General features: G+C 35.3%; 1 protein-coding gene across 1 annotated transcript in view; it reads left to right on the top strand.

The window, feature by feature from the left end:
• The first annotated feature begins 3,387 nt into the window (after positions 1-3,387).
• Positions 3,388-13,761, top strand: part of LOC116339560 (neurogenic locus protein delta) — a 60,859-nt gene continuing 50,485 nt past the window's right edge. Inside the window, exon 1 of the mRNA XM_031765513.1 lies at positions 3,388-4,327. Within this exon, the coding sequence (XP_031621373.1) occupies positions 4,268-4,327 (60 nt within the window). The 5' untranslated portion in view covers positions 3,388-4,267. The remainder of the gene's footprint in view (positions 4,328-13,761) is intronic.

The raw sequence follows: 13,761 nt of genomic DNA, 5'->3' as shown, positions 1-13,761 counted from the left end.
ACTTTTTCCTGCTCTTTTTTTTGCTATTCCTGTTTTACTTTGTGCTTATGCAGATTGTCATTTTATTGATGTTTTTCGGTAAGTATGACCTTGTAAACTGACAAAAACTGGGGAAATTCCGACATTATACCAATGTTTTTGTGCACAATTTTGCTTGACATTTTGTTCGTGCGATGTACGGGGAGAAAATCTGTTTGCAATAAAATGTAATGCGGGATTTTTTTCTCTCTCTCTTCATTTTATGACGTGCAAACGGTTTGGTTCAAAGATTAAACCTCCTTTTTTCGACGCTATTTTTACTTTTTATGACACACTCTTCATAAACTATGTAAATATGGTAAGAATTTAAAGGAAAAAAAATTCTGACTTTGACTACACTTTGAATCGCATATTTTGTTTACACATAAATCAACATATTTTCTACGAAATCATACATTTTGATTATCATACAATATCTTATCGTTTATTTTTACTCAAAAAAAAGAGAGAGAAAAATGCTTCGAACGATTGTTCCAAATGCATTGTTGCCCATTTACCTGTGAGCCATGTGATACATCAATTTTCAATAAACATACTTAAATTTCCTACAGCCATTGCAAATCAACAATATCCAATATTGTTTATGAAAATGTATTGTGAGAGCTAAGCCACTAGGGTGCTTCAGATTATCGAGTTGAATACCAAATTTTTTCTGGTTAAAAATATGCGCTTAAAAATTTCATTTTTAGTTTCAGTTTTTTAATTAGTTTTTTAAAATTTCAACTTAAATGAGCATAATTAAAAAGAGCATCCCTTCGATGCGAGCAAATCACATTACAGTTTGCCACCCTAACATTTTGATCGCTTCGGTTTCACTATGAACACACACACACACACATAATGCTCTTCTCTTCTTCTTCTTTTTTCTTTTCAATAGTGTTTGTATAGTACGCGCGCACGTGCTTCCTTTCATTTCGTTTCTTACGTTTTTGAGGAGATTTGTGGAAGACGAAGCCAGGTGGTAGTTGTTTTCTACGTTAAGTTCATGTTTGGCGACTCTATTTTACGATTATATTTCGACGTAAAATGTGCATTCCTCTGACATGGTGGAAAAAAACAGAGAAAGATTGAGAGAGAAATGTTCTTTCGTCAGAACTTTCAAAACAATCATTTTTTTCAAGCACATATTATTCGAGAATATATGCATATATAATATATATATTCCAATCAATCGTTCATAAATATATGGCGCTTGATTGGTATTACAAGGGCAATGTTATGATCTGTGGTTTGTTTTAACGATGTTTTATAACAGTATTCGTGTTTTTTTAAAGTAGCATGCTTACAATTTACTTTTGCAAGACGACACCAAATGTGCGCGCTTAAGATTTATGCATTTCCCTGTTGGCTCACGTTCATCGAGCATTCGTCATTAGTTATGCAGAGGGAAACAACATTTCATAACTTTCTACCGGTTTTTTGTCACTTCATTTTTTTCTCGATAATCAGACAAAAAAAGTGAGGGTGACTTTTATTCCAACGGAAAAACTAGTTTTTTTATAGAAAATCTTTTTTTTTACTAATTGAGATTTAAAACCGTATCGCTAACGAATGTGTCAACTAATGATCGAAAATTCAAACTTGGGATAAAATGAAAATTTTAACGACAATATTTTATTTTCAGCGTTTCGACTGTTTTAAATGAAAAGCAAACGTATCTTTCAGCATTGAAAGAATAAGGCCAATTTTGATAAAAACTCATCAAATCAATTTCATCCCAAAAGTCGCACTTGCAGTTGAAAAACAGGCAGAAAATCGATGATTTTGATGCACTTCCTATGTGCTGCACATGTTTGAAGTATTAAATTTCTCTAAGTTGTTAGACAAACAGGAAAGAAATTTCACGGAAGAAAACGAATATCAGTTGAAGATCAAATCTCAATCAGAGGGGTGTACACTCGAAAAATGCTCCGATGAGAATTGCATTTCTTGCTACATTTTTGTGCTCGAATAAATATGTTTTTTGCGACATCCGGCCTTCAAAACTCGGTTCAATTCATACATTTTATGTAAATAAATCTAAAATGCGTGTCTGGAGAAAAGACTGTGGATCTTTTTTTCCTTTTGTGTTTAATGTAAAACCACAAACAGTGAAAAATATGAAAAAAAATGAAAAAAGAAGAAGGTACGAAATGAAGAATATGCAAAAATTGATTTGAATAGCGATTTTGTGTATCCTTGGCCTTTATATTCAGTATAAGAATATTCAACCCGAAAAAATATTCTAATTTCATTTAATTTCATATTCTTCCGGTTGCGTGTGAAATTGCATTCGAGTTTTAGTCAAAAGAATAAAAAAGAGAACGAAGAAGGAAAGACAGAAAGGATAAACACCAAAATAGCCATTCATTGATTGCTTGAAGGTATAAGGCTCACTGGTCTATATTTGCCTACATTTAACTTTGATTGAAAGAAAATATAGCATCGAAATCTGGATATTGAATAAATTAACGAAAACAAAAACTACTTCATATGTAAAAAAACGTTTTCTTTTTTTAAATTAAATTAAATTACAGATTCCTAAATTAATTAGAACTAAGAAAAACAAAAGAGACATTCAACTAGCGCAAATTCATTAAAACAACTTGAATTGCGATACAGAAACAAGTCGATATAAAGACACTAACGCGTGAATGAAGACAAACCATTATTTTGGTAAAAATATATACACGAAATAAAAGAGAGAGAGAAAAAAACACATACAAAACAGCATACAGCTGGCAGATGCTCGTCGACCGAGCACATTTTCCATGCTTCGTCAAACGCTTGCAAACCGTCTCTCTCTCTCTCTCTCTCTCACTCTCCATTCCTTTCGAACGAACGATATATACGACTTGCCTATAAAAATGTCAGTATGCGTATCGACGTGAGTAAATGTGTAAAATGAATTGAGCATATCGGTTTCCCCTTCGAGTCAAGAGACAACAACAAAATGTATGCATCAGAAGCACGTTGTAGTCGTACGGTTCGATTCGAATGTGTTCCACAATTCATTGTAAAATGTAGCAAACTAAGATATTTGAGAGAGTAACGCTGTGGAATTTGTGAAGTAAAAGAGAGAAAAAGAGAGCACGCTGAACGGCACACCAAGTACTGCGTTTCGTCAAGAATGAGGATCGTCTTTTGTGCAATGGTTGAGCGTGCATAGGTGCCGGTGAGCAAGAGAGAGCGGACCGTTTTATTTTATTCGTTCATAAATGCTGCGTATGCCAATGCATGGGTCTCTTCACACAGTTATACTAACACATGAGAGGGGATACGATCGTCTGTGTGCATCGCTTGAGTTCGATTGTTCGTTTGTATTGAGGCGCTCTCCGATCGGCTGTATTATTGTTGTTGTATGCACACAGCACTAAGGTATGTACGAAGCGCGACGGCGATTCTTACTTTAGTTCTATTTCATGTGTCCGCGCTTCATGTTGTATATCCGTTTGACGAAGGGTGATTATTCTGCGTCTGAAAAAAAATCATATAGCATAACCAACGAACGTAAAAAAGTAACGACCATCTAGTAACGACGACAACAAGAACGACACACCGCAGAAAAATAGAATAGCTGACATTGACAAGAATTTCAATTGGAATACATTCTTTTTTTTTGGCGAAGTAAAAGGAGTATAGTAAAATGTGCATGCGCTCATCGGCAATCTTCTATCAAATGATTGCAGTTTTAAATTGAATATATTTCGTGAATAGTTCGTTTTATTTTAAATGTGCAAACTCTAAGTAAAATAAGAAGGAGAGTAAAATTTCAAGAGTATAAAAAAATAGATGAAATAAAGAGTGACTCGAATAAAACTGTTGACTCGAACAAAATTTACCGGATCGTAAATTTTGGTGTTTTGGTGATATAAAAAGAGTGAGAGAGAAAGAAAAAAGAGAGACAGACATGAATGAGAAAATCTAAAATGTGTAAAATTACGGTTCAGTTTGAGGTGTGATAAATGGCACACACAGATTTACAGTGACAATCTATTTGACCGAAAAATTCTTATTTACAACAATAACAGTCGACTGAATCCAAGTGATAGCACGCACAAGGTGACATTTGTGTGTGATTGCAAATTTGAAACGTAGCGTTTCAATTTGTTTGAGACAAAAAGAGAAAAATAACTTAAGAAGAAAGAAGAAAGAAACAAAGCAAAAAAAAAGAAGAAGAAACATTACAATTTAGATATTAATCGGAAATTTTATTTTAATTTTTTGTGTATACTTTTCTTTGGAAACCATGAATTGGATACATTACTTAGCGGCTTTAGCATTCATAACGAATTGCCTTGTATATCAGGTGAGTAATTGCATTTTATTTAATTAACCACATCCTGTGGTGCATGTGATGAACGGTGCATATGAAAAATGACCAAGTCAACAAGCAAAATATAACCTTTAAAGTTGTTTTATTGTTGGCGCGTTGATCGATTCAAATTTTGTGTGACAGGCCAACGGAATAAGTGCAAATTGTGGCCAATTGTGAACTTGAAAACGCGGAAACAGCGTTCGATAGTTAATTCGATTCAGCTCTGATAATTACAGTGTATGGTGTGCAGAAAGAAGCACACGTCGTCTCATTTTTTTTGTTTAAGACAAGAATTGTTTGTAACACTTCATCTTATGCCAATACGGCCATTTAAAGTGACTAACTTCACATACCTGATCAATTATTATGACCGTGCTTATCGGGATCGCCTATTACTCAAAACCACCGCTGCACTGTGTCCCATTCGAAACATCAACAACCCGAAAATGTGTGCACAAAACGTTGAACTCAATGAAATGAGTACACACACACACCAATGAATAGAGAGAGAAAAAACGCCAAAGTATAGTGTAGTGGCGCTGAGTGCAAGAAACGGACAAACGAATGAACGAAAGAACAAATATTCGCTAAAACGGCAGATGTTTTGTGAACCGAAGCGAGTAATTGACTTTTAAATAATCGGTCTGGACTTGGTTTTACCATTGCAGTTTGCCATTTAATACGAGAATTGTTCGGTGTACACAACACACACACACACAAAATTGTCCACAAAACACAACAGAAATAATAATTAAATTGCTCGTGTATGCGGAAAATTAAGCGCGAGCGGTTTTTTTCTCGATTCTCGCCTTTCTTCCAGTGATTTTTTTTCGGCAAATGCATCGCTGATAAAACAGACCATCGAATTTTTATCATGATTGCATTTTCGGGTAAATGCCGTGCTTGAAATACAACGACGGTATTCTGATTGGTATCAGAACAAAAAAAATTACCATTCATGTTAACATATATGATTCCATTTTCTGCTGATTGAGTTTTTCCATCGAAGTCACAGCAATTTGAACCAAAGAATAAACCAACATGAATAACACATTAAACGGGTATCAATTACGATTATGGTGTGGCCCCCTCATTCAACAATCCAATGTTTGTAATCGAACTGCGAAATTGTTTGTTGTTTATCCCAAGTCAGAAAGTAATTAATATTAAATCGTAATCGGCCAAGAATCACAGCTGTTTTTATGCATCCCTTCATTTTGTTTGCAAAATGCCGGTCATTTTTCATTTGTACTTATGGTCATCACATCAATTGTATCTTTTAATTCAAAGTGCATTCAAATATACACATAAAACGTGAGGGTTGGATTCTGATAACATAATATAAATAATGAGTTGCTATTAATTACACTTCCATCTCCGACACACACACGCATTTACTCCCTGCATGTAAAAATATATCGCATTCGATCAAACGCCGAGTGTGGTTTGGAAAACAGTGATGGGTTCTATAAATATATATATATTTTTTGGAGGAGAAACACTTCAATTTCGTCATACCATCTATGTAACTATTTAATGTCACTTCCATTCAAATAAATAAAAAACAAAAACATTTTAAAATCAAAGTGCTCGAATGCAAACTTGAAAAAAGCCGAGAGAAAAACTTGAAAAAAAGTAACATTTTTTTTTGTTACTTCGTAGCGGAAGACGAAAAAGTGACATGTGGTGAATGGAGAACATTGTGCTCAAAGAATGCATGAGTAACGAAAAAAATTCAATTTTTGACGACTTCTTAAAACATAACGACTTATAGAAAGTGATTTAAGTGCTTTTGTAATTTGGACTACAGTTAGTCGTGTCTTTTTTTCATTTCTGTTTTCCAATCACAATCTCTTTGGCTGTCCCACAAAAAATTCTTCACTCATCAGCTTGTGTAAGCACTATTTGTATTCAGCGAGCGTACAAATGAAGGACAGTTTGATACAAAGTTGCATTTATCCAATTTTAATAGAGCATTCACAATAGCCTATTCGCCCGAAATGAAACCAAATAAATATCAGAATGTCACCGAAAAGGTCATAAATTTGCGTCAATTAAGATTAGCTCTCTCTGAGGCGCATTATGCTTGTTCACTTGATTTGAATCCGTTATTTGGCGACACTGAATTCTTTTTTTTTTTTCTTTGCTAATTTGGCATCTTATTATGGTTTTTTATGTCTGCGAGGCGAATGTTTATACTTTTATGCGTTTCAATTTATGCAAGATTTTTTTTTCTTCTTTTTTCAAACTCAATTTCAATTTGGTATTAATCGTGAGTGCATGAGGTTTTAATGAATCTTCGACATTGTGTAAACAAAGTTTCATACAAAATTTTTACCGCCGAGTCAGTTATCGTATCTGTGTTCGGTTCTTTTTTTTTGTTATTGTGCTTGTTGTTGCTGTATTTCACAGAAATGAGCCATGTGAATTGAATAATTTTTTCTGTGTGCTATTCCATAGGCAATCGTTACCATTCAAATTAAATTCTTTGCGTCTGTTTATATTGAAAGTCTCTCGGCCGGAGTCCAAGTCAGTTGAAGTTAATAGAGTTCTGGCGAAAATAAAATGCATCGTCTTCAATTGCACACTTCGGGGCTCTCTTTGTTTGCTTTTGTCTTTTCATTTCAATGCAATTTCTTTCTTTCGTTTCGAACAAAAAAGTCGAACATGCACATTGCATATCTTTTTTTGGTACGACTGATCTCGGGAAATTCGATTGCCGAGAAGAGAAAGAGAGAAGCTCCAGCAGCAGCAGCAGCAACAACAACAACGTAAATGCACTGAGAATTAAAAGAGAACGAAAGAAAACAAAAATAAAGTTACAAAATGAGAGAAAAGAAGAGAAAAAAAATACACATACACATAAGTACATTTCGATACTAAAAAATATGTCCAAATGAAAATGAATAGCTCAAGTCCAAAAAAATCCAAAGGAAAAAATGTAAAAGAATACACATATATGTGAGAGAGGAGCTTGTAAAAAAGTGCACGTTTAACAAAAAAGCAACAAAGTATCGTCAAAACGACGAAGAATGGAAAAGGAGACGAACAGCAACAACAACAATCAAACCAAAAACGAAACAGCGGCTATAGAACTGCATGCTGATATGAGCAGCTGCTTTCATGTATAAATTCGACTCTCTGCCATGAACGATTGTATTGGTGTCGTTTGATTGTAGTGATGTGTGTGTGTCTGCGTTTGTATATACCTTTCATTACCTCACTGAAGGCATTCGATCCATTGAGTTTTCTCAATAAAAATCGAGTTTTAAATGAGTGTGTGCATCGAGCATTCAACATACGTACTGCAATAGGCGCAAGAAAGTCGTTTACGCACATGTATTTGATATAGGTCTTACGCACACAATCTTACGTCAACTGTTCGACCATGGATGATGCACTGAAATTGAATTGAAAAACAAGAAGAAAGAAAAAAAAAACACACAGTTGCCGAGCTGTAAAAATAACATAGCAAAATATCGTTGATTTTGTGCACGAATAAAATATACTTCAAGATCTACCGAACACAGACAAATACTTTAGGAAAAATAACGTAGAGTATGGTCGACTCTCTGTGCCGCAATAGCATTGCTATGAATCAGTGTATGCGTTTGAATGGTTTTTTTTAATGTCTCTGTTCGACTCTCTCTCTCTTGCTCTCTCTTTCTTTTTCATTCGCTCACATCGAATGTGCGCTCCTACATCGTACGGTCTTCGTTAGAGACGAGTACATGCTAAATTATCTACATGGATTCGATTTGGTTTTATACATATATACTCACCAAGCTGATCTTTTTCAAGTAAAGAGATTGAGAGGCAGAAAAATGAATTGACTATAAAAACGAATTGTTTCCCACGGCATGTGATTTGCCGGTTAGTGTAGGGCTGTGTTATCACAGTCGCTGCTACATCATCGTCGGCTGTGCACAGAAGAGAAGAGATGAGAAAAGACGAGAAATAAAAAAAAAAACATATTTTCGCGAGAAAATAGTTCTCATTCAGATGATTCATATATGTATGCGATTAACGAATTCGTTTACACGGATACGAGAAATCTCGTTCAAAATTCATGTGTGTGGCTTTATAAAATACAAAAACAAAAAAACAATTTACCCTTTTCAATGCATCAAAGAAGTATTTCACAGTAATGTACTGTGTGTCGGTTGAATCTACAAAAAAAATCCAACATTTTTTTTTTCGCCAGCCGATTATTTGAAAAACAAAAAAATAAAAAGTTGAAACAGTTGCGGTTTGCATAGTTTCCGCCAGCACAAAAATCACCAATGTTTTCCCTTTTGAATAAACAGAGAGCAAGAAAGAGTGAGCAAGAGAAGAAATAACCAACAACAACAGCAAAAACGTCGAGAAAAATTTATTGGCCAAATATTTTCGCTGGTTTTATTTGAAACTATGTTTTGTTTTACAATCGGCCCGAATGACTTGGCTCAGTCGGCAAGCAAATAAATCGTTGTGAATGCGGTATGCTTTTTTATTGGTTTCTGAACTTATTGCATTTCTTGGATTACTGTGATGCCTCTGGTTTTGAAGTGAACAAAAAAAAATAATACACTTTTAGCCTTCAATAGTTTTTGGGTTGAAATCGCTGTGGCGTTGGATTAAATGCGCGCATTGACATTATGTCGTATCTCAACATACACATGGAATTTCTTTGCGACTGCTTCATGGTTCAGAAAAATTACGCATTTTCTCTTTCTCTCTCTCCCTCTCTCTCAATTTGAACGGAACGCGCTGCATAATCGTTTTATCACTTGCATATTTGAATGCATTGTTTGGTTAATTTTCAACCCTGTATGAAAAATGCTGAAGACATGTTAGTGCAAAAAATGGAATAAAACCCAATGATCGCGAGTCAGAAAGAAAGAAAAATCATGTTGGAATTCTTTTCGATGAAGAGAAGAAGAAAAAAAAAATACACATAACAGAAACAACACTGCAAAATAAATACACCAACACACGGAGAGGTAGAGAGATTCAGGTAGATGGAGAAAAGCAAAAAAAGACACACGAACGATAAACAAAATGAAAAGAGAGAAAAAAGCGGACAATTCACATTGCATTCCGGTACCGGTATCCGTATTGACGAGATTTATTTCACGAAAATGAGAGAGAGAAGCAAATGAATAAAAAAAAATGTTAAAAAGTACAAGAGCAAAACACAACAACAGCAATGCAAGACGAACGAGAGAAACTCACACACACGAGATGCAGATACAAAATGAAATGATGCTAAACAAAAACAAGAACCAGTACTACATCAGTGTACGGGTCTCTGTTGTCTTTAATATACATACTTCAGTGCATTTAGCAATAATAAAAATAAAATGCGCTATCGAATCGGTTTGGTGCTTTGCAAGTGAAACACATACTATGCCTACAATCAAACATGCAAGTGAAGACAAATTTGCAACGCATCGGTAAAATATTCGCTGTAATCTCAAGAGCCCAAATGATCTAGTACTAAATCGAGAGAATGAGTGAATGAGTGAGCGACAAGACGAAAAGAGAGATGCGCACGTACATTGCAATGCATCAATGTTTTACCAGTCAAAATGCACAGCGCATACGAATTGTGCGTATATGCACAATGCCGTGAATTATTTATGTGCGCAATATCATCACTTTCCTGTGCAATTGGACGGGACGGCGTGTATGCATGCACGGTTCGGTGTGAAAGTGCCTTATGTACTTTGGTCAATTTACCAAGAAACGAAACAAATCAGAGAAGAAGAAAAAAAAATGAATATTTATACAAACAATCTACAAATTGCATATGCTTATTTTAAATGAATGGATCGAGAAAGAGAGGAAGAGAGAGATAGAAGAAGATGATGCGCTTCATCTTCTTCTTTTTCATCATCAACTCGTTTCGCCGATGCGTTTGGGCCATTCATTCCCTATGAAAAATGGCCAATTTGAGTTATTTGCTCTCTGAAAATCTCTCAAAATTACAACACATGAAAAATCGAACAGGCTTTTAACAGTTCAACAAATTGCTTTATCTCCAACACTTTATTCTTATGCTTCGCTCTCTCGCTGGCTCTCTCAATCTCTCACTCAATTTGCGTTTCCCTTATTATAAGGAGTATATGGAGATAACAGACAGTGTCGAGAAAGAAGAAGAAGAAAAAATGTAAATGCTGAAATGAAAATATACGCACGTCAAACAGACAGAGAATCCACAAAATGTCAGCGATTAACTTGAAACAATGCCGCAACATCAATAAATCTTTGAACATTTCCATCATTTAGACACACATTTGAACTCCGGCCATCGGAAATTGAACAATGGCAAACGTTGTTTATGGCACATTCTTAATTAAGGTCTGCATAGGTGATATTACTCATTCAAGGCGAACAGAAGATGAAGCAAAAAAAAAATTGCACCGCCGTCACAGGCCACAAACGTGTCGATATTGTGGCTGCTGCTATCGTCCCATGCGAAACCAGTTCGTTGTGTTTTATGCATTTCGATCTTTGGCTCGCAAAGTCATAAACTCTTCCTTACTTTCAAACTTAATCACATGACATTCAAGCTATTCCAATTCAACAAATTGTTTCTGATTATTTCTCTTTTCTAATGAATTGATTCGTCATCGGACATCAATTCTCAGTGTCAGTTCACACGCATTGCGCACAAAAAATAAACAAACTAACGAAATTTAAAAAAAAAAATGTGTAGAGAGAAGACCCATTTAAAATTAACATCTTCTATATGTGTTTTTGAGAAAAAAAAATGTTCGTTGTTGTCACGCATTCATTTTAAATATTTCATATGGTTCACAAGGTACCTGTTCCATTGATCTGAACCAAATGACGGCGCGCGATTGTGGTTTCTTTCTTTGTTAATCTTTCAACAATCTTTTTATTTTCTCATAAATATAATTGTGGCGGGTGTGAACTAGTGAGAAACGCACAATGCCTTTCTTTATCGTCGATAATTAAAAATGAAATATAAACCTGTCTATCGTTTAAATTTATCTCAAATTTCGCCTTTTTTCGTCGAATACACTGGAGCGCTTCTAGTTGGATGCTACGCGCAATCAAATCGCGGCCCACTCGACGGCCATTTCAAGTAGATTTAACTCAATTGTTTTACTTCTTTCTCTCTCGCGTTTTGATTTCCATACCATTGAGCGGTATGTGCACACATACTCTTGTTTTTTTCCTCTTTCTCTGATTTTTTTCCGTCTTTGATTCATCGATGTAAAAACAATAGAATAGAAATCATGTGGAAAATAAACAAAACCAGCCAAATGAATGAAACAACAACAGCAAATGAAAGAGATTGTTAACGATGCAAACGAAAGCGATTGACGGGCTGTAAAGTGAATCAGCGATTGTTCATCAATCCGTTGCTGTGCAATGGTATTTGTGGGCATTTGCATTGTGAACGAGGGACATTGTACTTGACTGGTGTACTAACAGTGCAATTGATGCTTAAAAGACCAAACATTACTAATTCTTCTTTTTTTTTTGTTTCGCATCGTTTACTTGTTTCATATTTTTTTCGCAACTTTAAAGCGTGAAAGAGATTCATTTTGTGATCTATTCTTCTTCGGTATGCATTCTTTACTCCTGCAACAGCAATTACACCGCCGAAGCAGGAAAAAACAGAACAAGAAGAATACCGTCGAAGTTATCTCTTTTTTGGCATCAATCATGTAATTTTCGTATTGAATTCACCCCGCTAACGATGTGACTGAGAGTTGAGCGTGAACAATGTCAATAAATCGAACAAGCCGTCGTAGCAGGATTTTTCATCTGGTTTTATCATCATCAACCGTATTGTTGTCAATTGTATTTGCGCAGCAACGCATTTGCACACAAAACCGAATGCAATTGCAAGAGCGAGACCGACCGACACAAAGATGAATCGTGCTTCGCCTATGGAAGTAGGTTGTCCCAATTCACATACACTTTGCGGTCACTTATACGTTTCCATTTCAAAGCCATGGGTGGGAAATCAATTATTTGACTAAAAACCAAACACTTTTTTTCTCTCTCACACCAATTGCTTATATATTTATACAATATTTGATTTGTCTCGCCAAAATTGCAATTGAAATGAACGCTTTTTTCCTTCAGTCAGTGCAATTCAATTGAAATCGAGTTTTGTCAGCCGAAAAAACGGAGGAAAAAATCGCACGAATATTTGTAATATTAACAAAGAGTTTTGTACGTGGATTTCTCTGTAGCGGAATCACACAATAAAACTTGAAATTGAATTAAACAACACATTGGTCAGCATCGGTGCACCAGCCATTGCAAACGTTTGCCGTTGTTTGCTTGAAATTTTCCTTAACCTATAAATAATCATGTTGTCACCAATAAATTATTGTTTTATAATATAAACTACAGTAAACGAAATAAGATCACCGAAACGAACGACACGCGAACGCCCGAGCAAAATGAATACCAAAGCGTGAAATGACACCAAGATTTTTACCTTAAACACAAACATCAATCTGATATATGCAATGTACGATTATTATAAATTTTATTCAAGTTTGAATGTGCACTCGGGCGCATATGTGTGTGTGTGTGTGAGTATGCGCGCGTGGAAAATGTTGACGGTTTGTGTTCATCGGAATGCAGCATGCGAACCGTGCTTAAGCCCGAGCTTGAGATTGTTCGAGCGCAAATGCAATTTTGCTGTTTTGAACCGTGTTCAGTTAATCCGAACGTGACGTATTCTCTTGGAATCGATGGCCAAGCAATTATTTAAACTAATTCGTTTTATTTATATATGTATAAAATGTTCACCATATGCACCATATGTAAATGGTTAACCATATGCACTTGTCAAGAGTGTGCATGCGTCTCTGAGTGTGTTTACCCTTCCACTTGTTTCGATGTAGTTTTGTCGTTGAGGTTTTTACTGCAATCGAATTGTTTAATTTGATAGTTTTCAGAAAAGCAACGCGATATTTCAACACCGCTTTAAATAAAACTCTTGGAAGCGACGGACGGGATCGTGTTAAAATATAACCAAACGCGCGCGCACGTTTGAAAATTACCTGTCGTTGTTGGCGTGCTCACTGTCGTTTATTGTTATTATTAATGTGCTCAAATAAATTCAGACATTTGTGGTGTGTTGTTAGATTTTTATGTTCTTTCCCAATATCCATCTACATACAAAGAGTCGATGTTCACATAAAAATGCTTAACCAAAATGCTGATTGTCCTCAAAATGCGTAATTCGTTCTTTTTTATGTATCTTTTTTTGCTCTCGAACAGCATCGGTGCAGCTCACACACGCGTCATCAAATTATAAAGTTCTGAGGTGTTGGCCACTGAAATTGTGTTTGATTACTGCAGGTGCACACAGTGCACCTTCCACATGTTCACCTGAAATTTTCAAAATGATATACAACAACCTACATATTTTTTTTGTTTTATTTCTC

This window comes from Contarinia nasturtii, unplaced genomic scaffold (assembly GCF_009176525.2).
Source record: "Contarinia nasturtii isolate CC-2019 unplaced genomic scaffold, AAFC_CNas_1.1 Cnas_scaffold_533, whole genome shotgun sequence".
Lineage (NCBI taxonomy): Eukaryota > Metazoa > Arthropoda > Insecta > Diptera > Cecidomyiidae > Contarinia > Contarinia nasturtii.
Note: the sequence above shows the minus strand (reverse complement) of the source record. Positions and strands in the feature narration are given on the sequence as shown.